A 25879-nucleotide genomic window follows, 5' to 3' on the forward strand; every position below is an offset into this window, starting at 1 on the left:
CGCACGGCCCCCACGCCATGGGGGAATTAGCCCCGCGGCGAAGGGGTTAATGGGGAATAGGGTGGGAAGTAATTTAATTATATAGATTTAAATAATTATTTATAGTAGTTAAAAAAAATGTTACATTGAATTTTGCGTTTTTAGTTCTGTAAAGGGTTGTGGGTTTATAGGGGAAAAGGGTAGGAAGTAATTTAATTATATAACATTTATTGAATAATTTATGTGTTGTTAATAATTTTATATTAATCAATTAATAATTAATTTTGTTAATTGTTTAATTAATTTTAGGTGTGTGTTGTGGTGTATATATGTGTAAATGGTGTGAAGGGTGGTAAGTAATTAATTTGTTATTGATTAATCATTAAATATTTGTAAATTAATTTCCATTAATTAATTAGTAATTGTAATTGTGTAATTCTGTAATTAATTTTAGGTTAGTGTTCTGATTATTATAGTGTTAATTAATGTGTAATTAATGATTTTTTCTTATCTTTGTTAATATTAATATATTTAAATGTACATATTAATTATGTTAATATTGAAAATTAAATGTAATAAAATGTTTATGTTTTTTGTTTTTTATTGTTGTGGGATACAGCACTTTCCCTAGTGTTGCACTCACTGGAGTGGGAATAGCAATTTTTACCACTCCGCTATCCAGCGCTTTCCCTAGTGTTGCACTCACTCAAGTGGGAATAGTAATTTTTACCCCTCCGGTATCCAGTGCTTTCCCTACTGTTGCACTCACTGGAGTGAGAATAGTAATCTTTGCCCCTCCGCTATCCAGCACTTTCCCTACTGTTGCACTCACTGGAGTGGGAATAGTAATCTTTACCCCTCCGCTACCCAGCGCTTTCCCTACTGTTGCACTCATTGGAGTGGGAATAGTAATTTGTACCCCTTCACTATCCAGCTAACTGGAGTGGGAATAGTAATTTATACCCCTCCGCTACCCAACGCTTTCCCTACTGTTGCACTCGCTGGAGTGGGAAGAGTAATTTTTACCCCTCCGCTATCCAGCGCTTTCCCTACTGTTGCACTCACTGAAGTGGGAATAGTAATTTTTACCCCCTCGCTATCCAATGTTTTCATTACTATTGTGTTTATTCTGTTATTAACTGTATGTTGTATTCTTTTTTTAATAGTTTAATGTGTTAATTCAATATAGAATATTTTATTTAATTTTAAATTATTTATATATGTGTAGATTACATTTTTATATAATTTAAAATGTTTATAAATTAAATACATATAATAGTTAATAAAATGTATTTTAGTAAATATATGTATATATACTAATTTGTGTGTGTTTATCTTTATTAAATTAAGTTTATTTATTATAATTAGGTAAACTATATATTAAATTTATTTTGTTAATAATATTAATATTATTTAATTCATTTTATTTAAGTTATCCAATTTTTTTAAGTCGATATTTTTTACTTCTATATTTTTTACATCAATATTTTTGTGTTGATATTATTGTACTTACTGTTTATGTATATGAAGTCGATATTTTTGTTATCGATATTTTTACATCTATATTTTTTTCATCAATATTTTTAATATCGATATTTTAACATGGATGCACACGTACTATGTATTTGGCTTCTTCCAGGACCCCTTGGATTTTCCTCCACAGAGTCCCATCTAATTGATATCAAGTTGTTCACGACGGACAGCTTAACCAGGTAAGTCCTGCCCATATTATCAGGTTCACTATCACCCTGGTTTATTAGGGAGAGGATCAGGGCATTGTGGTCGCTATCAGATCTTTTAGCCACTGATATATCATAAACCAGAGGCCAGAGTCTAAGGTCAGCCAGACAATAATCAATTATACTGGCTTAGCCAGGTCTATTGAATGTTAGTTGTCCATTTAGCTCGGATTTCATCCTACCATTTGTGGCTCTCAGATCGTGTTGCAGTGTGAGGGCTAACACCTGGCCTCCTCGTTTAGCTTGTCTGACTGGAGCGAGATCTAATTGTGGTATCTGTCAAGCGCCGTCCCACTCCTCGGTCAAGTCTATAGGGGTGAGGGCCAAAGGTTCAAACATGCAATTTAAATCTCCAGCAACCAATACAGGGACACTACCAATTCATTCAGACAATGCATGGTCTAAAATACGGATTGTATTGGTTTCCTCAGAACCAATACAATCCATACTCTGTTGTAACCAATAAAGATCCTAATTTTTAAGCCACTATATAGTGCCAAATCTATAGCCAAGATATCATTGGAGTCTACAGGGACCACCTTGGCTTTTTACCCAAGAGCAGCTTCAACCCAGATTACTAAGCCACCCGAGGGTCTCACCATCTCTTTCCTTGTAGCGTTTCAACCATATGCAGAATACCCACATTTATGACTCCAAGTTTCCTGGACAGTAATTTTTACCCCTACACTATCCAACACTTACCCTAAAGTACCCCAATCAGGGCCTGGTAGCAATTTAGCGGTCCCTGCTACGTTCCAAACCAGGACTCTTAGGTGTTGATAGGATGCTTCGATATGAGTGTATTCCGGCCTATACTCTGTATAGTTTCACCCCTTTCTTCAATTTGGGAGGGGTATATTCCCTATCCTCCCTTAAGTCCACAACAGGTGACTCCCAATCAACCTCAGTGTTGATGACCAACCAAGACCAGGAGGAGTCTCTCAACTGAGGCTTTATCATAGCTTATCTATTGGACATTACGTTTTCATCCTGGGACAGCAAACCTCCAACCTCTAATCATCCTTGACTTCCTACTGCACCCATGTTTGTTAAAGTCCCCCTTTGTAGGGAAAACCCATTCAACTCAATCTCTGCCCCCACAGGAGGTCTCCATTTATTGGCAATGGTGGTATTGGCAATAGGGTTAGTCCGAGAATAAATTGACATTAATCCATTTACTGGGGCTATGCAGAAGAAGCTAACTTTGACTACATCTTTTGGCATCCCTGGGAATGATGGTCTTTTGGCATTCATAATGTCCTCTCTTATGATGGAATAATAATGCCGGATTTCCCTGAGCCAATAAATAACCTTGTTCATCAGTGAGTCAAGATCCTGATATCTGCCCCTTGGGAGTTTATGTACCTCTACTAGGTATATTGCTGCTTTATCATCCTGAGCATAATTTTGTAGACACCATCCTTCACTGTCCCCTTTCCAACTTAGCACCCAAAGCTAGGCGTGAGGGGATGCTCCTCAGTCTCCCCGCCCTCCCTCCCGCCCTGTGACATACCTCGGATAGCTACTGGCTTGTCCTTATGTGTATTATCACCTAAACGACCTCTCGAACAGTTGGGAATGGGCCGCTGGGGGAGCACAACAAGTCAAGAGGAAGCTGGCATTAGCTAATCCAGGACCGCACCTCCGAGCTGACATAGGGCATGGGATGGGAGTAGCTTTGTGGGCACTGACTGGAAGTTCTACGCGGGTCCATAGTGGGGTAGCCTCCACCCTCCCCTTTAAGTCAGCAACCGCCTTTCTCAAGGAGACTACCTCATCTCTCAGAGACTCAATAGTGGCTTTCTGGCTCTGTAACAAGGAAACATAAACCTTATTATTATCACCGGGACCGGCAAGACCTCCCCTCATCCCTTCAATTTCCTCCTCCATAAGAACCTCATATCTTTTTTTTAAATTTAGTTTATTTTTATTCAAAAGTCAGGTAGGTAAAAAAAACTATTGAAATATACTGTTCCATTGTATGTAAGGGAGGAGCTGCAATACAATACTTTACACTAGACAATTCCTGTTTACAGATGTTATTATTTTTGCCCCCTACCTCCTAGCAAATTCCATAAATAAATACATTTAATTTACCATGATTTACACGAACCCCCCCCCCCATTATGCCCTTAAGGTGCTACCTTATGTTTCACCCTGCACTCCTCTGTTATTACGCCATGACATTAGAGGTTCCCATATCTGCATACCCTTCTTCCTGGCTCTTTGGCCCTTGCATTTATACAGTGAAATTTCCTGCAAGCAAACATTTAATAGCCGGTGAAGCCATGCCTGGTATGTGGATGGTTCTATATCTTTCCATGCTGTAACAATCATCAGCTGAGCTATAGCTGGTGTCACTAATACAAAATCTCTTTGTGGTGCATCTAGATGAGCCTGACAGTCAAATCCTAGAAGCATCAGGGCTGGGGTGAAAGTGACATCTTTATTGAATGTCTAAAACCAAAAGTCCTCCAATGCTCCGTTTCCCATTGAGAGTTTGGTGCAGGATTAGAATAAAACATATGTATGCTGCCTGCCGGACCTGTTCTAGGACACTTATCGTTCTGCCTCTTCCGCCATCCATAACGCTAAGTGTATATTATAGATTGAACAAGGCTTTATAGTGCTGGGCCTTTAAATTAGCTGACAGGACAATCTTTGTCCCCAGTTCGATTGACATGTCCAACTCAACCTCCCCATCGCCCAACTTTTCTGCCCATTTTGTTTGTTTTCTCCATATCGTTTGGGAGGCTCTTGATTAGATTGTGCTAGTAATCTCTGATCGTGCTATACTGACAATTTATAGTTTCCAACACTGACAATTTTATACAGATTGTGAGAGCCACTGGGAAGGCTTTTTATACACCCCTGAACCTGCAAATACTTTAACTGTCTGCTATTATTAATTCCGAATCATTGCACAAGTCCTGTACATTAAATATACTCAGTGTTGTGAAACAAGCTTGCAACCCTATCTATACCCCCCTGCTCCCAGCACCTATCCATACCATCATACATGGTCTGGACGTAAAGAAGAGCGCCACATGGGGGTATACCTGTTATATCTGGGAATCTTCAGCAATCTGTTGACCTTTTAGCAGATCTTCCAGGCCGCCTTGACACACTTGAATCACGTTTTTTTTATAATAACTTGGTTCAAGTTGTCGGAGAACGAGCCCTTCTGCCTCTTTCCCCATAGGTAGATGATATATTGTGGGTAAGCCGGAGACCTATATTATCGCCTGACCATGTAAAAGGGAAACACCCATCTGCTGTAATGCGGTGGCCCAGTAGTAAAATAGAATAATTCTTCTTATTATTGTAAGATGTAACTTATCTAATCTACATTTATTTTCTCCGGTACTGGATCAATATTAATCGCCCACAAAATATCCATATTGGATGTTATATTTACCCCTAAATACGTAGCCACTTCACTTTTGTGAATATCTTGTGTATGACACTGGGAGGAACAAATAATTTTAGTTTTCCCCTTATTCAAGAGGTACCCAGATTTCTTTCCGAATTCCTCAGCCATACTTTTTATCTCCCTAATTGCTGTATCCGGTTCTGTGGTGACTATTGCGATGTTGTCTGCATATGCTAAAATCTTGGTGTCATATCCTTTGCAAATTGCAGGTTTGATTGCAAGATTATGCATAATTTGATTGATAAATGTATCTAGATATATGGCAAATAGGATCAGGAAGCAAGGGCACCCTTGTCGCGTCCCTCTAGCTATCTCGATTCTCCCTGAAGTATTGCCCATTACCTGCAGTGGGCATACGGTTTGTAATTCATGGCTTGGATAGCCGTCACTAGCCGTGGGCCCAGCCCCCTCTCTGCCAGAGCACCCCAGAGGTATTGCCACGATACCCAATCGAAAGCTTTTTCGGCATCCGGAAGGACCACAGCCACCTCGCTAGTTTCTACTTCCGCTATATCAAGTATTGTGATGCCCTGCCTGATGTGGTCTGTGGTCCTCCTGCCTGAATCAAAGACATGCTGCCACAGTGATACCAATGTCGCTATGATTCCTTGTAGCAGTTGAGCTATCATTTTCTATTAGACTTTGGCATCAGAGTTCATAAGTGAGATAGGCCAATAAAAAGCTGGTAGTTCTGATGGTTTACCTTTTTTGGGAAATATCACCACATCTGTTCCCTGCCATGATGAGGGCGGGATCCCACTATGCTGCTCACCCAGGAACAGATCGTGCATAATCGGAGCAACCTCATGTGCGAGTATTTATAGAGTTCAAGCAGGATTTTATCCAGACGGCTGCTTTCCCCATAGAGAGAGATCCAATAGCCTCTTGAACCTCTTCCTGAGTGTGAGAAGTTAGCCTGGTATATGATGTCCACTATTCTAGTGGGCACCTTGCACCAGTCTAAACGACCCTTATTGATGGTGACCCTTATTGTCGTGGATCTCTGCGTTGTGGAGGCATGTGCGGAGGATTTGGTGACATACAGTGTCAAAGGTGCCCGAGAGGTCCAGGAGGATGAGGGCCGCAGTTTCTCCATTGTCCATCATGGCCCTGAGGAAGGAGGTCAGTTGCCTGTTGACGATCTTCTCATGACCTGCACCCTAGGATGTCTGCCGAGGGACTGACCCCCCAGACAGTCTACAGTGAGTAATTATTCCTCCCCAGAAGCCTCCAAACACACACACAATGGAAAACTACCTGCCTGAGCCGAACATGAGCTAAGAGGCAGAGTAGGATGAGCTAACACCTGCCAGATGGGTACATGTTATCAGGGGCTGAAGGCCACAGTGCTGGGTCTCAGCGTCTCTTAACATGGTAGTAGAAACTACACATTCAGATCGGTATGTGAGGGCAGAATGATCTATTCGATATTCTTGACATCGATATTCCTCCTCCGATATTTTTGACGTTGATATTTTTGACATCGATATAATGTCAGATATTCAGCATAGGCCGCAGTGGTGGTGCCATCTGGTATTTTGAAACAAGAGCCATCAACATATAGTTTCCCTTAGGGGTCTGATAAGGGACCATCAGTCAGGTCTACCCGTCCTTTTATTTCTTACTCAGTCTGAAATAAACAATCATGGGAATAGTTATCCTTTTCTTCTGAAGGGAGGGTTAGTAACGTGGCTGGGTTCAGAGTGGCATATCTTTTGATGGTAATGTGCGGGGCAAACAAGGTCAGCTCATATCCAGTCAGAAGTGCACTGGTAAGGTGCTGTGTCTTTGTCTTATCCAAAAATGTATCCACAGCATGAGGTACCATTACTGTCAGATCAGTATCAAGGACGAGCCCTGCCGATTGTCTGATAGAAACTGCCTCTGCCGCGGCAGCTCTCAGACAGCTCGGGAGAGCTCTGGCGACGTTATTGAGCATGGCAGGAAAATAGGCGCAGGGTCTCTGCTTACCACTGAAACCCTGTATTAGAACAGAAAGTGCGCAACCATCCGCCTCATGCATGTAGAGCAAAAAGCATTCAGGTGTTAGTCTGCGACCCCCGGCCTCTTGGGGCCTCACCTTTCTGCAACATCTCCGGGCACTCATTCCGCCAATGTCCCTGCTTCTTACAGGTCGCACATTGATTAAGCCCAAGGGGCGCACTCGAAGCACCACCCCTATTAGACCGGGGTAACCGCTGTGCCAAACCCGATCCGCTGCCTCTTCCCCTTGCAACCTGTTGCATCAACACCCTTGTCTTATGATCTTTTGACTTTTTCTCTACCTACTCTTTGTCCTCATTTTCTCTATGCTCGTAGTACTGTGCCATACTCAAAATCACTGATGGGGATGAGGTCGTCCAAGTACCCCAAATACTGTCAAATGTTGAAACGCCTGTGCGTGGGATGCATGAAGCGAATTGGGCAGCAGCGCGAGACTGCATGGAGAAAGTGTTGGTGCGTTCAGCTGTGGGTAATGAGGAAAAGAGAATAGTGACAAACATTCCAGAAGGCAGGCCCTATCCCCAGACCTTTTGCGATAAAATAAGAAACAAATTACCAGTTGGCCTGGCAGATTGTTCACAAATACTCTTACTTACTATCTTTCGAAAGGGTCCGCAAAAACTGCAATTTTAAACCAAAAGGGCCCAAAAAAAACATACCAAGACACAGCCCATCGACTTGTGCTGTTCAAGCAAAGCAGTCTGGAAACTGCTCCAAGATAGTCAGGAGACTGTATCAAAACACAGCCTGTAGGCTTGTGCCGTTCAAGTATGGCGCCATTGTTCCAAAAATCAAATCACTCACCTGGTGCACTCAGGTCGAGTCAACTTATTCTCCACTACTGATTTTTTGGACCAAATGGCAACTCCAAGGTTTTGACTTCTCAGGACCCCAGCCGATGACCACTAGATGAGGAGTCGCCTGATCAGACGGGCCTGGCAGCTGCGAGAACCAAGCTTGATCGTGTGGGGTATCCCAATCAACCCAACCGACCAGACGTGCCCCCGACCCTGCAACCCGATTACGGTTGAGTCGGATCACCTTGTGGGGTCCCTGTTCAGGCGCCAACTGAAGGAAGTGGCCCTTAGGGGCCACCCGGGCTACTTACACCCACCTGCTATGCCTTCCCAAGAATGAAGAGTCGGTCAGGCTGTAGAGAATCCAAACCGTTAGTTTATTAGCAATACTTGGCAGAGGAGTCCATCATGACCTGCACCGTTAGATGTCTACCGAGGGACTGACCCCCCCAACAGCCTACAGTGAGTAATCCTTCCATGCCAGAAGCCTCCAAACATGCCCACAATGGAAAACTACCGGTCTGTGCCGAACATGAACAAAGAGGCACAGCAGGATAAGCTAACACCTGCCAGGTGGGTACATGTTATCAGGGGCTGAAGGCCACGGTGCTGGGTCTCAGAGTCTGGGAGGAGAAACTACACATTCAGATCAGTATGTGAGGGCAGAAAGATCTATTCATTAGTAAGTTGAGAAACAGCCTTGAACAGGAGAGAAAATAATAACAAAATACAGTGTTCTACTGAGGCAAGCAATACCATGAGGCCTAACTCGGGCACAGTGTAAGCAGCTATTTTGGGATTACAAAATGCAAAATGGAGTCACACTCACTAACGAAAGCCTGCACATTACATGGGTAACTCAGTGGGTTGCAAAACGTGAATACAAATGGCATCTATTTAGCCACGCACTGCTAACCCAATATAGCATGAAACGAGTGCATTGCAGGAATGGGAATTTCAAACCTAACAATAGCAAGCAGGGAAACACATGAAAACTCCACACCCAGTGAGCGGAAGAAGTTATTCTGCTCCCTCCCACTGGAGCTGAGTCACTGTTTGCTCTTGCTTGGAGGGAGCTGTCAAAACTCTCACCAAGCAAAAGCAAACTGTCATCTTCCGACTGTGGGCACCTCGGAAGATAGCAGGAGCCATCCCTGGGGGATGTCGGTCCCCAGAGTGATTAGTGGCTCCAAAAAAGGGGCTGTACGCCCCCTCCTTTGTTCCTAAGGACCCAGAGGTAGTACCTGGGGCCTGATTTGGCCCGGGATTGAAGCTGAAAACAGCCTGGGAGTCTGTCTGTGTAGCCCCCCTCCCTCTTTAATATAAAGCATGCTCTGGGGAGGTGGTGGTCCCTGGGCCGAGCGTGGCCTGGAGGGTGGCCGTGTGGCCTCTCTCTCCCTTCAAAATTTTATTCTGGAACTGGTGAGGTGGTGTTCCATGGAGCTGTCAGGCGCTTAGGAGGGGGGCTGATGGGCTCCCTTTTTATTTAATTTTTGTATCTAAATTGATATAAAATCTGCTTTATCTTTCTAAATTGTTGTCAATTTTTTTTCTAATTGGTCAATTACTTATCGTCCATTTTGGAACTTTGAAATACTTAACACATGTTCCTCTAGTACAGCCTGACTCGTTGTCACTTTACTAGGACTGAGCTAAGGATTTGTTATTGTGAATCCAAGGACCTTCATTGGGGTAATGTGAGAGTATTGCACAGTGAAGCATAATCATCATTACCACATAATACTCCCCCTTCCTATACAAGAAGAGAGACTTTAAACACAAAATATGTGAGGCAGATAATGAGAGGTAAAGGGTGGTAGATAATATGGCATGCTTTAATGTATGTTGGGCAAGATAAATTGAGTAGAGAGAAGGGTGGGGATTTAAAGGCTAAGATGAAAAAAGGCAGAGATGGCTTTAACATGAGATCCGTGGAAGGTGGGGGCCAGGACAATCGCCCACATTGCTTGCGCCTTAAAATGGCTCTGCACTCTGGGCCATATTATCAAGAAAGGGCGATTCATTATCGCCGCTTTTATTGGCAGGAAACTGCTGCTAAAGCGGCGATAATGGGCTTGATAATATGCCCTTGTGAATTTCCATAGAAGCCCAGGTTAACACCAGAACCTGGGCTGCTATGAGAATTCACAAGGGCATATTATCAAGCCCATTATCGCCACTTTAGCCGCAGTTTCCTGCAGATAAAAGCGGCGATAATGTATCGCCCTTTATTGATAATATGGCCCTTTGTTTCTAAAAGCTGTAGCTATGATTTGCACTTGTGAACTGCAGGTCCACACAGGTGTCATCAATGAACATTGAACTCATGGAGCCATCTTTCCATGGTCTGAGTTTACCTGTGTTTGCTGATGAGTCATTTCTTGCTTTCTCTTGTTTTCCAGATCTCGTGTCCGAGTCGCGATCCCTCATGGCTTACAAGACCTCGCTGTTTTCAATTGTGCAAGTGAGTCATCTATATAATAACGTGTTCAGTTGTTGAGTATTTGAGAGATAGATCACCCTCAGCACTGGTGTGAGAGAGGGAATGAAAGAAGAGAGAGCAAGCAGATGAATGTGTTAAGTGACTGACTATTTATATGGGTTTTTGGTTGAATCTAAAGAGTTCTTTAGTGAGTTTAAAATGTAATTATATTTCCTCCAGAGGTTTAAGGTATGTTGCAATATGTGCCCCTGACATCGGAAGACAGGTGGTAACTTCAGATATTTTCCTTGGGTCTGCACCAGTTGCACAGCTCATCTGGTCTCCTTGGATTTGCTTCAGTGCTGAACCAGACACAGCTCCTGGGAGCGTCAACCATCTACTACAGTTTTACATAATTTGCCCCCCTCCTGGGATACAGGAATCTACCCAAGTGTGCAATAGTGACAGAGCTCAGTGGACTCCATGTATGTTTCTGGGTGCTGCACCTGTCAGTGTTGCTGCCAGGGACCAGCCCCCTGCCAATATCATGTGAACAGCTTCTGTGAGTTACAGAGATGTACTTAAAGAAAGCACTGTTTACCCATCTCACATGGCAAAATGCAAAACCAATCTGACATATAAGTCAGTGTGCTGGAGCTGTGGGTCCTCCCAAACTAATCTGAGCCACCTAGCAAACAACAAACTTTCAAAAGGCCTCATTCAACGTGTTTTATTAGTTATAAACTATCAGATGGAAGTAGCTCCTTCGCTGATTGTATTTAATGACTGTTTGCTTTTTCCATCTGACACTGTAAAAGAAAAAACTTGCTGTAGAGGTAGCTGAGGGCCATATGTACCATTAACCAGATTTGCGATTCTGAAATAGCGTTTTTTTAGAAATCGCTATTTCAGAATCGCAAATTGGGATGTATGTACAAATTCACAATTTTTTTTGCGAATTCCTAGTATTCCTTTATTGCGATTAGCAAATTGCAAATCGCAAATAAGGAATACTTTCCCATTCATTTGTATGGGTCAGGAGGCCCATAGGAATGAATTGGAAGTTATTCTCAATTTGCTATTCGCAATTTGAGAATCGCAAATTGAGAATAATTTCAAGGGTTCAGGGGTGTCCAAAGGACACCCTGTTGCACCGCTGAAATAAGCATGGGGGCACATGTTGCGCACACGTCACATGGCACTTTGAAAAATGCTAAAATGTGCATTTTTGAAGGAATTCGCAAATTACCACAAACTTGAAGTTGGTGGTAATTTGCGATTTCTTAAATGCAATTGCAAAATAAGGAATCGCTAATTTTGCGATTCCTTGTTTTGCACAAGATTTTCCTTTATACATACCATTTGGCAAATTTGCATTCGCAAACGCCGAAATTCTGCGAATTTTGGCGTTTGCGAATGCGAATTTGCTTGATACGTATGGCCCTAAGTCCTTGCTACTCAAAGGTTGGACGTCTTCCTCTGCTCTTTTATTTGACATTTGGTTGATGGAAATATCTTATCTTTTTAGAGAAAATTCATTATCTCTCCTCAGAAACATGATGACCATTTAATAATATAGGTTACCCATTCCTCAGATCAATCACTGAAAGGCCGGTATAGTGGCCGGTATAGTGGCTCGGGTTTATTTGTAAAGTTTAATATTAATACAGCCATTCTCATTTTATGACTCAATGTTAATGTGTTGTGTATGAGGGGAACATTGTAATGTGACTTAATAAAATTTACACTGAAAACAGCCAAGGAATCTCCTGCTAGGTGAAGCTTTGCCGAGTAGAAGAGACACCAATAATTCATCTCCACTGGTAGTAAGTGCTTTATCCCCAAATTCAACAGAATATACCAAAATCTAACAGACTCCCCTGCAATAGAGAACCTACTGTAAATAGAAGCCTACAGTGGTTAATTCCAGGCTTAGAAAGGCAGGCTTGTCACACACCCCTTGCTACAACAGTGAGGATAGGGAAGCTAAGAAAAGTAAAAATAAATTCTTGAAGCTCTCGATGCAAAAAAGCAGACCCTAATACACTTGTAGGTTAGATAAAGTAGTTTGTAACTGAAACTGATTCAGAATCAATGAGGGAGTAGGGTCTAAAAAGGATCAAAATCAATCGCCTGTTTCAAAATCTCATATCTCAGATGTTGAGGTACAGACTCTTTTCTGGAATACGCAGCTTTCTTCTTGTGATGTATTGACCATCCTGTGGGTAATCATGATAGACTGGGGAAGGGATTGTGTCGGTAGAAGCACACAATAACATCACAGAACCTCCTGCAGCCACAGTGCCAGATAATCTTTGTAAGTCAGAACCTTAGTGGGATCATTAGATAGTTAATCTGCAAAAACAAGTCAACTTTACTGCATTTCTCCAGGTAATGGTACCAGAATAGCCTGGCCTAAATATTGTCTGACTATAACATTGTGGGGCTCAGTTACAAGCCCTGTGCATCGCCAGAACGCCACATTTTGTTACCATCGGGTACACCAAGGGCTTAGCCTTATCTACAAGGCCACGTAAAGCCACACTGCATGGGTTTTCATTGCCTTGCGGAAATGGAGTGAGGCAACACAGCGCAAGTCAGTGAGTTGCCTCACACTACGATGGGGAGGTGTGCCATGGTCCCATCTAACACCCGTGGCATGTGACACATTCACAGATTTACAACAAGTTATAAACCTGGGAATGCGTCCGAAGCCTGGCCTCCCTAGGAGAGGCGCAACCAGAATAATTCATTATTTTGTTTTTACACAACAAAGCCACAGAGATTGTAATTTGATTATTATATGTCCCTCAGGAATCTACCTGTAACAGCCTACCACTGGACAGTCACAAAAAGGTGACTGGATGTCCTCACACACCATCAGGTGTCATACTTCATCATAAGACTCCTCCCGCTCTCCAAAAACCCAGTTCGATGGAGAGCGGGTCGACACCCGAAATCAGGGAGGCGCATCTACCTGAGAATGGACTTGAGATCTATAACGATGTAAAACCAGTGTGATATCCTAAACAGACCTTCGTGCTTTTAGTACCAAGTGAAAGGGGCGTTCCATGGGTATTGTTGTGGGTGTTCCCACGCAACACCAATTGATTCTGCCGCCCTCCCAGGTTTACAACGTTTCGTAGATGTGGGAATGCGTCAGAATCCTACGCCTTCTCAGGGAAGGCCTTTAAGAGTGGTGCAATGAGGAGAAATACGTTTATGTCTCCTCCTTTTTCCCTTTATCTATGTGTGCTGCATCAAATTGTTTTTGTGCAGGAAGGAATCGCTTCCTGCATCCGTGCAAGGCAGGCACCCTTGCCCCATGGTACAAGGCTGCCTATGCTGGCGTGCGGCTGCTATTTTAGTGCCAGCACGGGGAAGAGCACAGGGATTTGCCGTATAACTGTATATATGGCACATTTCTGTGCTTTTAAAATGACGCAGTCGGCATAGCAGACTGGCTTGCGGCGCTGCAAAGCTTCATGTCCTCGTAAATGCGGCCCTATATACACATTTGAGTTTGTCAGTAAAGTGTCTGGAATATGATAGATGAAGACGTTTAGTTGATGTACACTATGTGCTAAAGACTTTATGTAACCATGTGTGGATTAGTGGATAGCTAAGGAAATGTTTTACTTTGCAAATTTGCATTGTTTTGCTACAAGATAAAATATTTGAAAACAATGAGCAAATTATAGTAAACATATGTGATTTTATGCTATTCTCAGGTACAGAACCAGAAATTAGGTGGGTGCAGAAATTCTACCTATTTTTAATCAAAAGTTTCCTTTAGAATCACCTGCAAATGAAAGTCACATCTCATTAACAGACACACTTACCAAAATTGAAAGCAAACTTACTAGTGCACTTACAAAGATGAGACAATATTTCCATAGGTTACATTCGCTGGTAAGGTCGCTGGTGGTTTAGAAATCACTGGACAAGACTTTTGAATGCAGCCCCTTGCAATGAAATATGACAAGTTAGGGAATAATGGCTTCTTAGTTCTGTTTTAGAATTTATAAACTGAATTTTAAGACACTATTAAGGACTTCTTGTGGGTACACAGGAGAGAATTGGGAGCAGAAAGTGCTTGTTTAGTACAGTACAGTTTGGGGTGAATGGTGAGGCCACAAAGAGGAGCACTGAGTTGTAGTGTACTGACCTCACATTTATGTCATCTCTTCAGTATCAACTGGCCTCTAAATTGGATTTCATACAGCACAATGCATTCTTTCTAGCTGACCATGTCACCCAGGCCCTCGTCACCAGCCGACTGGACTACGGAAACACCCTCTACGCCGGAACCACAGCCAAGCTACCAAAAAGACTACAACGCATCCAGAACGCCTCCACCCAACTCATCCTGGACATCCCTCGACGCAGCCACATCTCCGGCCACCTGAGGAACCTGCACTGGCTCCCCGTCAACAAGAGGATCACGTTCAGGCTCCTCACCCACGCACACAAGTCTCTCCACAACCTGGGCCCCAAGTACCTCAACGACCGCCTAACCTTCCACACACCCACACGGCAGCTACGATCCGCTAGCCTCGCCCTTGCCGCCGTACCACGCATCCGAAGAGCCACCGCCGGAGGCAGATCCTTCTCCTACCTGGCGGCCAAGACATGGAACTCCCTCCCCATCCACCTTCGGCTGACCCAGGACCACCTCGCCTTCAGGAGACAACTCAAGACCTGGCTGTTCGAGCAGCAGCGGACCCCTTCCCCCAAGCGCCTTGAGACCCTTCTGGGTGAGTAGCGCGCTATACAAGTGTTATGATTGATTGATTGATTGACCATGCTGTCCCATCCTCTTGTTTTCAGACAAAGTTGTTTTAATATGTAGATCAGAGGCAGGGCTCAGAACACCATAGTTCATCCCCTGCTGAAAACGCAAGTCCATCGCAGCCAACGTAATGAAATAACATAGTCCTAGTGAATTGCTGTGTCCTGGCTAATCATTATAACTGAACACAGTGAATATATGTATGATTACTTAAGGAGTCTGTCAACACAAAGGAGGAGTAGAGCCCAAGCTCACAAGATCTGAGTTAGTGCATGTGCATAATGGTGGATCTTTACAACTGTGGAGACAGACAGTCGCAAAGATACTACTCGTAAAATTGCTTTGTGAATTGCCAAATTCCTAAACTTAATCAAAAGTGTACGTTTACCTTTTCTTTGTAAATTCGAGCAACAGTGTCTGCAGGATATGATATACCCAGGGTGAAATAACTTTTATACTGGCATAATCTCACATGGTTTGGTAAGGTGGCATTATGCTTGTTATGGAAAATTCTAGGGATAAGTAGAACTTTCAGAATTCCCCTCCACAGCTTTCCGCGGAGTTACATAAAAACTCTGCAAGATTCTGTGGAGTTCTGGCAATGGGCGTAAAAAAGGACATTGGGCTGCAATTTAGCGCCCGTAGTGCATTATACGCTGAAATATCAGCGTGAATGGCAACACGGCGTGGCAAGAGTGCGCAGCCATTTGAGTTGATTTTGCTGCAGCTCGAGTAAAAAATCTACTCGAGAAGCAGCACGCAGACCGCGACCGCTCCCGTGACCGCTCACGTTACAAAGTTGCGCCGGAAGGCTTCCTAGAGACTATAAACTGTGATAGGAGACGCCAGATCATGCTGGGCCTTGCCAACTTCATTCCTGGAGGCTTGCATCACATTGACTGAATTTGAAAAACGTTCCTCCATGCAGTGATTGGCTGAATTTTCATGGAACTCCATGTTAAAGAGTCAACAAATTCCTCCAGTTTTGTGAACAGAAGTAAAAATTTTGCCGGGGCCGACGCAATTTGCAAAATAAAACTTTTGTGCCATGTTGCATAATTATTTGCTATTCATTGCAAACATTTACCGTAAATACACAGAACAAGGCAAACAATCGGCTCATTTTACATGTGTTTTTTAAAATAGTGCTAAATAACAGTTTTGTATTTCACATACTTCTGTCTAATTTTTTCTAAAAGTTCAGTAATTACAAGTATGCAAATTATGTAAATTCTTTGCACCATTAGAAAGTATTTTGGAGAAGCAGAGTAGACAAAGAACATTGGTCCTGATTCGTAGAGGTAAATAAACATGTATAAATTTACTCAAGTGCAGATTTAGTATTACATCTAGTGATAACACTTTTTGGCTTTTCACCATTTTCACATGTTAAGTCCTAGAGAGTACAATAATATGTCTCCAACCACTAGTTAGGTGCTGGTGCCTAACACCTCTCAAATATGACTTTAAGGGGCATATGTACAACAGAATGACGGAGCGTGGCTTTAAGATATACTTGCTTGCGCATGCTCTGCTATTCAATAAATGCTGGAATGCACCGTATTTACAAAGATACGATGCACCCCTGCATTTCCCCTAACGCTGGTGCTAAATTAAGCTCCCTAGTGCCAATGTAGGCACCCTTGCACCATTGTGCAAGGGTGCCTGTGTTAGAGGGATTGATTGTTTATGTGTAGAAAGGTGTCCCTTCCTGCACTTAAACAATCACAAATGGTGATTTGTAACTCCTATGTTTGCAGCATTGTGCAGCACACATAGAAGTTTGAAATCACAATTTTTTATCATTGTTTATGTGCAGGAAGGGACACCTTTCTGCACATAAACAATTATGCATGGCATTCTGCTGTTTCTATGTGTGGTGCACAATGCAGCACACCTAGAAACAGCAAAAACATGGAAAACATGGTCTTAACATGGTGAATCGAGGAGAACTGCTTTATTTCTCCTCGTTTTGCCATGTTAAGACCAAGTTTTCCCGGGTCTTAATTTTGTCGCTCCCCATATTTACGCCACCCTTTGTTGTATTCCGCTTTAGGTGTCTGTATATAGGTATTCCTAAAACATGTCCGTATATAGGCACAATTCGCATTGCCCTTGTATAGGCAAAAGATCCCAGTCCTTATTTAGGCATTAACCATGCTATCCAAATACAGGCATGGTCACCTACATCCCTCCACCCCAACGTCACAACGAGTACTTAGAAACCAGACCCTTAAGCTATTGGGGGTTTCCGTAGCCCAGGATTATTGATTTCTCCAAGAACTCATTTATTATGCATGAACCGCTATACCCTAAGAGAACATTCCTGACGTCTTCCTCTGCCCGACTTTACGTCAATGCTAACATTCCAAGGCACCTACCAGGTATAAATATACCTTCCCTTGCTACGGCAAGTAAGAAGGAGACCTTGACTTTAGAGGAGCCCGTATCCCGGCCTGACACACTAACAAGACGCTGCCATCCCTGCTTGCAGAGAATCCAGCTTCCAGTGTTCTGACTTCCTTTGCAGGGTGTTAGAGTTTGAGACCTGGAAAAAAATTCCAACCTCTCTCATTCTCAAGTTATGGAGCTGACTAGAACCTAGAGGGACTCTTGTCATACTAGACTCAGCATACAAACTATAGCATGCCCTGCTATAGGATACAGCACCTACTTCTTACTTTGACCTACACCTAGGTACACTGGGGTAGAACTAGTAGAGTACTCGCATGTTAGCCTATGTTATTTATATATATGAATATAAGTGTCATAGCTAAAAGATAATGCTAGCGCAGTACTATTTCTTTCTACTGCTTACACTGTACATAATATATCTTGCATACAGTCTTATGATTGTAACAGCTCATATCTCTTACACAAGAAATAAGACTATTAAATAAAACCTTTTATTGAAATGCCTGTCTATTATCTCTTTGTAACTCTAGAGAAACTAAGCAAGCACGATTAGCTGAGTGAAACTGTTATCTATTGTTTCCACAAGTGGAGAAGTGTGGCTCACGGTGTAGAGCAGGCAGACCCAGAAGCTGAGGTCAGACCCGGGACCAGGGTTCAATTCCCGTCGCGGCAGGGTCTTGAGCTCAAATGTCCACGGACTCGATAATTCTCGCTTCGGTGCCTGTTCTAGTCATGGGTTCTCACTCTGCAACTCTGGGCATTAGCTTGCTTAATCTCCACAACGGCCCCCCGCGGCGGGATGCCTGGCTTTCACCTTGGGGATGCCCTGTAGGGGCTATCTCACAGGGAAAAGCCAGGACGGGTTCCCAATGCAAAAAGCGCCGGGACACCCCGTTAGGGGTAGCCGTGCGCTATATAAGTACCGCGAACTATATAAGTACCGCGAACAATTCTGAGAGTGTTCCGATTCTAAAAGGAAACAAAGTTGTCATTTTTATGCGGTTGCCAGAAACTACTCCCTTTTTGTTTACAAGGAGTTTCCAGTGGCCTCTGAGTTAGCTGGCACACAGAGTAATTCAGTTGAATATACTCGATAGGGGCATACTGACCTCAGTCCTATGCCAAACCTATAGTGTATATTAGGGAAATAGGAACTACACTACATGGCGCCCAACGGTTTGGTAAGGCACTAATTTAAGGCTGGATACTGAGTAACTCAGTCGTGCTTTTCTCAGAGACCCCATCTCACATACTCCATAAGACGTCTGGAGTGGGTAGGGTTAAGTATCCACCAAAACTGAATAGGATAAAAATCCTATATTTAGTTGTTTAGTTTGTTCAACGTTGAAGGATACAGTGCTCCAAAATATTGTGCACCTTATCTTTGTTTCCTTGAAACTTGTTCTACATTTTTCAAAATCAATGTCCAAAAACACGAATACTAACACCGAGCACAGTTTAGCTGCGGCTGACCAAGTCGTAACAGCTTTAACAATACAAGTTTAAATGAAACAGATGAGGATGCGATACACATCCATCCAAATATAAGGAGAGCCATCACTCTAAAACTTATACAACATGGCCTAACACCAAGAGGTGGTAGAGCAGTTTTCGTGATAGAGGCACACAAATCATTTCAGACAGAGGTATTCTATTCATGGATTTTATTCACAGAATCAAATCCAATAACAAAAGTATTTCACTTCTTTAAAGAAGATGAACCACCTGAGGAATATATTCCTTTCAAGGATATTGAAATTCCACTCACATACCAGGAGCATGATCTCTGGTTTAAAGGCGCCCTGAAACATCACAAAAACATTACCAGGCTTGGTCCACTAGGTAGACCAGGAGCAACATGGTCGATTTTAGCCGGCTACACACCTCATCCTGACATTGAAGAGATGTAAGACGATGAATTACTCACTCAACTAAAAGATTTAATAAAAATGTACAGACAATTAGTCCAATATGTCATGCGGACTTTCACAGCCCATCCACCATTGACCATTCCAAATCAAACCCCTCAACAGGGTAATACACTAAAAATTACTCCACAGACTTTACACGCAGTCATGGGTAAAATGCACACACAACATGAACAAATTCCATTCTGGATAGCTCAAAAAATTATTCAAATCGAAGCAGTATTTCCTTATACTAGCCCTTGTGAGAAACACAGAATTCTAACATTCTGTTTACCAATGAGGATCACACCACACCTGGAAGACTGCACCACTTGGGGCACAGTCTTTGCTGCCATCTATACTAAAACACATGGTGTTGCATCAATTGCAGTTATACCAGATGTCCTGAAACAAATTCAAAATGAATACGGGGCAAAGCCTGCTCTGAATTTAGGTATGAAATTACTGAAAATTTTTGACCAGGTCTCAACAAAAATATTATCGAATATTAAGGGGGAGCCAGCATCAGTGGCGATCCGCCATTGCTTAAGGGAATTTGATGTAACAGAACATCAACATGAACTACCCAGAATAATAGAAAAATCTTATGCAGAATTAGGCAGAGACAGTTTGGGTGGAAAACCTTTGAAGCCACAACTCTCTGTAGATCCTGAAAAGGACTCTATTAAACAAAATCCTACATCTTCTAAAAAGAAGTGGGAAACAAATAAACAAAATTCAAAACAGAAACGTTCCGAATCCCGGAGTAGGTCTCCTCAAATGGAGCTCTCTGAAAGGAGGTATAACCTCAGGAATAGGGATAATTTGAGAAAACCCGACAGATATCAGGATACTGATACACATTCCTCTAGGACCTTCCAGATATAGTCACACACCTCTGAAAGAAGAGGACAGTCAGACCACAAAGAAGAATGCGTGAAGTCCAAAAGACGATCAACACGTTCCGAAAAATAAACCAAAACCTCAATTCACCAAGAAAAAGGTAGCAGGTCTAAAGATCAGACATGCTGAGAATACTGAGAACACAACTCAAGAATGGAGAATGGGCTCAGACATTGCTAGACAGTGCAGCAGAAGTAACAATAGCTCGCCAGAACCTGAAGGAACTTCTGGAGATAGTGGACTTGAATGAGTACATCACAGTAGAGACTGTAGTCACCATGGTTAGTACTCCACAAAAGGTATATGAAATAACACTCTGGATGGAGGGAGACATGCCAAGAAATGTGAAAGCACTCTTTTGGGAGAAACTTTCAAGGGGTTATGATATACTTCTAGCAGAATAGGACTGGCCACCAGAATTTGTCAGTGAGTGCCCACATGGTGAAGACATCATTATGCCAGCCTTCTCCAACCATATTCCAATTCACATAGAATATACATATGCCAGGAAATAGGCAGTTGCCCATGCCCCAGCGTTATACAAAAATCATGTAGGATGGAATGAGGACTCACCTCACCACAAAATATAGCTAAAATATCAACCTACTGCTCAAAGGCAGTACCCAATAAAGCAAGAAGCTAAGAAACAGGTCAGGGAAATCTTAGATACCAAGGGGTGATTGAAACATGCACCTCCTCAATGAACAATCCTTTGTTTCCTGTTTCCAAACCAGACAATACATATCATCTAGTTTTGTATTACAGACACCAACACATGTTCTAAAACATTTACAGTGCAAAATGCACATAGTACAGCATTAACACCTTGGCTGCTAGGTGTTTTCCCCTCCTGTGCTGCAGGCCCCCACTTTCCCATTGTTCATGACGAGCTCAGCTCGTCATCAGCACAGCTCAACCGTGCATCATGACGAGCTGAGCTCGTCATCAGCATCGAAAGGGTTAATGAACAACATTGTGCGTAAAAAATATAAAACCACATTGGACATTTCAAATGTTTCCTTTGTCAAAACATAGCATCTGAGAGCAGGTACTTAACAGCTTTCTCAATAATGGGAACCCAGCGTCATTTTTGTTGACTCCCACAAGGGTTTAAGGACAGCCCGGGGTTATTCTCAGCTAGAGTAACAGAGTTACTACAAATTTATGATGACAAGGCATTGTCATATGTCGATGACATCTATCTGACAGACGATGACCTAGATGGGCACTTGAAAACGGTGATTACCATTATACTGGGCTTCACCTCTGAGGGCTATAAATTCAACTTTAAAAAATCCAGAATTGCCCATCTCAATGTCCTGTTTCGAGGATATGAGATTTCAAGTGAAGGCAAAAGCCTGGCAGCTAACTTTTTAGAAAAGTGTGCGCTGCTCCAACCTCCAAAAACTCTGAAAAATTTACAGTCGATTCTAGGTTTCCTAAATTTTGAAAGAACTAACATTCTAAATTACGCAGAAAGGATTAAACCTCTCTACGAATTAATCAAACCTGAATTCTCAATCAAAAATTGGACACAGGAACACACAGACATCCTGCGTTCACTCCAAGCTAACATGTTAGCAACAAATCACTTACAAACACACGTAAATACTCGCAATTTACGTGTGCATTTACATTTAATAATCCGAAGAATTTCGGGTCAATGCGGATTCACCTATTTAAAATTTATTGAAGGTGAAAAAGTACCAATTGCATTCAAATCAGATTTGCATACACAAGCAGAAATGTGCTTCACTTCAACAGACTAAATACTGACAGCAGTTCAAACCGCTGTAGCAAAAGAAAGAGCTCTAGCTCAGGGGAAACAAATTATTGTTGTGACTCCAGTACCAGCCTAAGAGGCAGTTACAAAAGCGAGCATTCCAAATGCAAAGGTTTTACATCCTTGAGGGATTCAATGGGTTAATTCTCTTGCTGCAACAGATGTTGAATATGTGTTTTATCCTGATTTAAAAACACTAGCATTCCAGCAATATGAACATGTATGTCCTCTGCCCTCTGGGGGGGGTCACTCCATATGGCCCTATTTGGGACAAGAATATGGGTTCCTGATCCCAAATGTAAAGCCAGAGTGGTGGAAAATAAACCATTTGATATCAAAGATCGTTTGGCGGTTTTACCGGGCTTAAATGGGCTAAGATCGAAACAAAGCAATGTGTTCCTGAAGCCAACCACCACTGGGGAAAAACCAGCCATCCCAGCAAGGTCTGTCTAGATGCCAAAACTTGGGGATCTAGTCAGAGAGAAAATTGCGGACAAGAAGGAATTTGGCCCTTCTTACAGACAACCAGTACCTGTCCTAGCCATCCATGGAACAAGAACAGTACTTCTGCTGCCCCTTGCTGGAAGAAAGGAGAAAAGATTTGTGTCAATCGACCTCAACAAACCACATTATGTGGCCAATACTAAATAGTAGGGCTCGTGGACTCCGACCATGTAGAAGACGCACTCCTCTCGCTACTAACCAAGAGGTTCAAACTGAAAGACCCATCACCATCAAGAATTCAGCAGTAACAGATGAAGGACTAAGTAACTATGCTATGGAAATCATTCCTCTTGAAACTCAAGTAACAGTTCGTCCAGACACACCTGTCTACACCAATGTAACACGTGATCAACTGGTTCCAGCAATTTCAACGAAACCTGATGCAATTCCAACAATTGACCGAACTGCTTCTGGCTACTTCATTAACTTTGATACATTCTCTGAGGATCCAAGTGAGCCTGAAATGACGACAGCCCAAAAAACTTTCAGAGAACGAGCACACAACTTTTTTTATTTTCTGAAAAAGACTTATCTGGTTCCACCATGGATTGAACTTTTGTTTATTTCTGGAATATTTTTCTTCCTGCTTTGGCTAGCATTATTAATGACTATTAGCATGCTTGTGAATGGCAGATACATTCGTTTGGACACTGAAAGTAAAAATATGAACTTATTTTTAAAGTCACACAAATCATCCCATGTGAGACTTGTCAGCAGTTAACATCCCAGCTGTTCCTATACAAGATGGTATAGTTTGGGACAAAGATTCCACACTTATTTCAAATTTCATTAAGTGACTTTATTACCTCTAGTACCTATTCTGGTGATTGGGACATTGTGACTGTTCATAACATGATGTCTGATCTAGAAAGGTCTGCAGCATTCTCTAACAATGAAAACTTAGAGGGTTCATCAGGCTAAGAACAGCTTTATTGTTATAACCACTATGGTCATCATTTCTGGCATAAATCTGCAACACCTAGAAATGTGTTTATGTGTAAACAATGGGAACATTGTACTACACCACCAAAGGGTAGTTCAAAAACATTTGCAAATAAGTTATCCATATTTTTCAGGATACAATACATCTGATCCAGAAACATTTTTCTATAGAAATGTAAACAAAACAGGACAGAAAAGTATGTTAACTAGTACAAAACAGATGTATTCGGCAGCCTTTATTGCCCAACTGTGTAGACAAGGATTTGACTTTTGGAAAGACACAATCGACACAAAAACTGTCTGGGGTTTTAAAGATTGGCAAGTGCAGGGGATAGAAGCTTTGTTTAGAGCCTGTATCATCCCACATCAAATAATGTTTTTGAGTGACACTGTGCAACAAACATCTTGCCTTCAATTAGCCAAGATCTAAGATATGAACACACCTTCTGTGCCAATACCTGCAAGTAATAGCAATACACAGGAAGCTGTCACAGTAGATACAATACTACAAAACAACAGATCAGATCCTGAATGGAAAAAATGGTTGCTCTGGCCCACAGACACAAACATCTGTCAAGAAATATTCCTGAATAGAATACAGGGCTTTACTATCAATAGGCCGGGCCCACGTTATGTTCAATGACAGCATCCAGGGAAAGTAACAACATACAGTGTAGGAAAATTGTGTCTCGACTGGTTACAAACATCTACACTCAAGGATGTGAAACAACACTTATCTCCTCTGCTATTGACATACTGGAACAAGATTTAGCCATGTTACAACAAGGCCAGTCTCAGTTACGTTCTATTATGTTATTAAGCTGGACGCTGCAATCATCGTGTGCAGGTTATGTGCCTTGGTGTTTTATCAACACGTCGTCTCTGTTTACAGAATACAATCACACGGATAAACAGATCGAACTGGCACAAAGGGGAGCAAAGTATACAGTGCTGAGCATTGAAAAACTGGAACACTTACCATTTATGGTATTACAAAAAACAGCTACAAAATGGCTTATCCATGGCAAAATGTAAATGTAGATTCGAAACGCGTAGGCCCCCTTTTCCTTACTGGTCTGCCATTCTTTAAGAGCCAAGCCTTTGTATAGACTTCACATTATTTGTTGGACATTAACAACCTTTGTTCATTTGTGCAAAGACTTCTTGAAATTGTAAAATCTTTGGTATTGTATTACCTGCTAATCTAAATTGTGAACGTTTTCGTTTAATTAATGCAGTTCCAGTTGTATATATATATATTTCTTTTCCCTTGTAAAAAATGTATATATGGTACGCCTGAGCTAAGTGTGTATGTGTTGAATGTGTGGCGAATGTAATATGACTGTTCTTTTGAATGATGGTTCGTTCCAGGTGATTGTACTTTTAGGTGTCCGCTCTCAGTTTTGATTTTGTCCCAATGTTTTTTCATGCAAATGTAAAAAGAACTTTTATAAAATATTGTTGAAATTCTCTATAAAATAAAATTGCGACTATTGAGCATTCCCTTTCTGGAATTTGATTTTCTGTTTGTGGAAGATTTATCTCATTGTTGAATCAAGCTTATCAGTACTGGCATTTTCTTTTGTTACATATGTGGAACCCATCCTGGCATTCCCTGGGAGGCATCCACTCCTGGGCACCCCCAAGGTGGAGGTCAGGCATCCTTAGCGTTGTGGGGGCCATTGTGGAGATTAAGCAAGCTATTTCCCAGAGTTTCAGAGTGGGACTCCATGATTGGAATAGGCACTGCGGCGAGAATTACCAGGTCCATGGAATTTTTGAGCCCAAGACCCACCGAGACGGGGAATTGAACCCTGGTCCCGGGCTAGACCTCTGCATCAGGGTCTGCCGCTCTAACCATTGAACCACACTTCTACCTCTGCCTGTCACTACTTTTCATTTTCAGTATTGCCTCAAACAAACGCAAGCAGGCAAATGTAGAAGGTTGGGTAAAGAATTTATTAAGACATCCTGCGATTTACCTTACGAATACAAATGTTGGAGTGGGGGTCGTGAAGTGTTTCTAAGCGGTACACACTGTGAAAATGCACTAAGCGGGTCACTCATATGTCGGGATATTATTTTACACGGGACTTGTTATGGTTCTGTGGCAAACTTGTCCTGCACCTGCAGGGTACACCAGCTGCTGTGATTAATCCAACGTTTGGCCAACTTTTGAATGGAAGTTACCTCATGTTGAATGATCAGAGTTGCTGTGGCATGCTGCCAGGAATCTCATATGTGGTAATGGTTATCTCC

At 42.3% G+C, this 25879-nt stretch overlaps 1 protein-coding gene across 1 annotated transcript in view; it reads left to right on the forward strand.

The window, feature by feature from the left end:
* Positions 1 to 25879, forward strand: part of LOC147710063 (NXPE family member 1-like) — a 427649-nt gene that overhangs the window by 343187 nt on the left and 58583 nt on the right. Inside the window, exon 3 of the mRNA XM_086920722.1 lies at positions 10355 to 10416. Within this exon, the coding sequence (XP_086776848.1) occupies positions 10355 to 10416 (62 nt within the window). The remainder of the gene's footprint in view (positions 1 to 10354; positions 10417 to 25879) is intronic.

The sequence above is a fragment of the Lissotriton vulgaris genome, chromosome 5, assembly GCF_964263255.1.
Source record: "Lissotriton vulgaris chromosome 5, aLisVul1.2, whole genome shotgun sequence".
NCBI classification, from domain to species: domain Eukaryota; kingdom Metazoa; phylum Chordata; class Amphibia; order Caudata; family Salamandridae; genus Lissotriton; species Lissotriton vulgaris.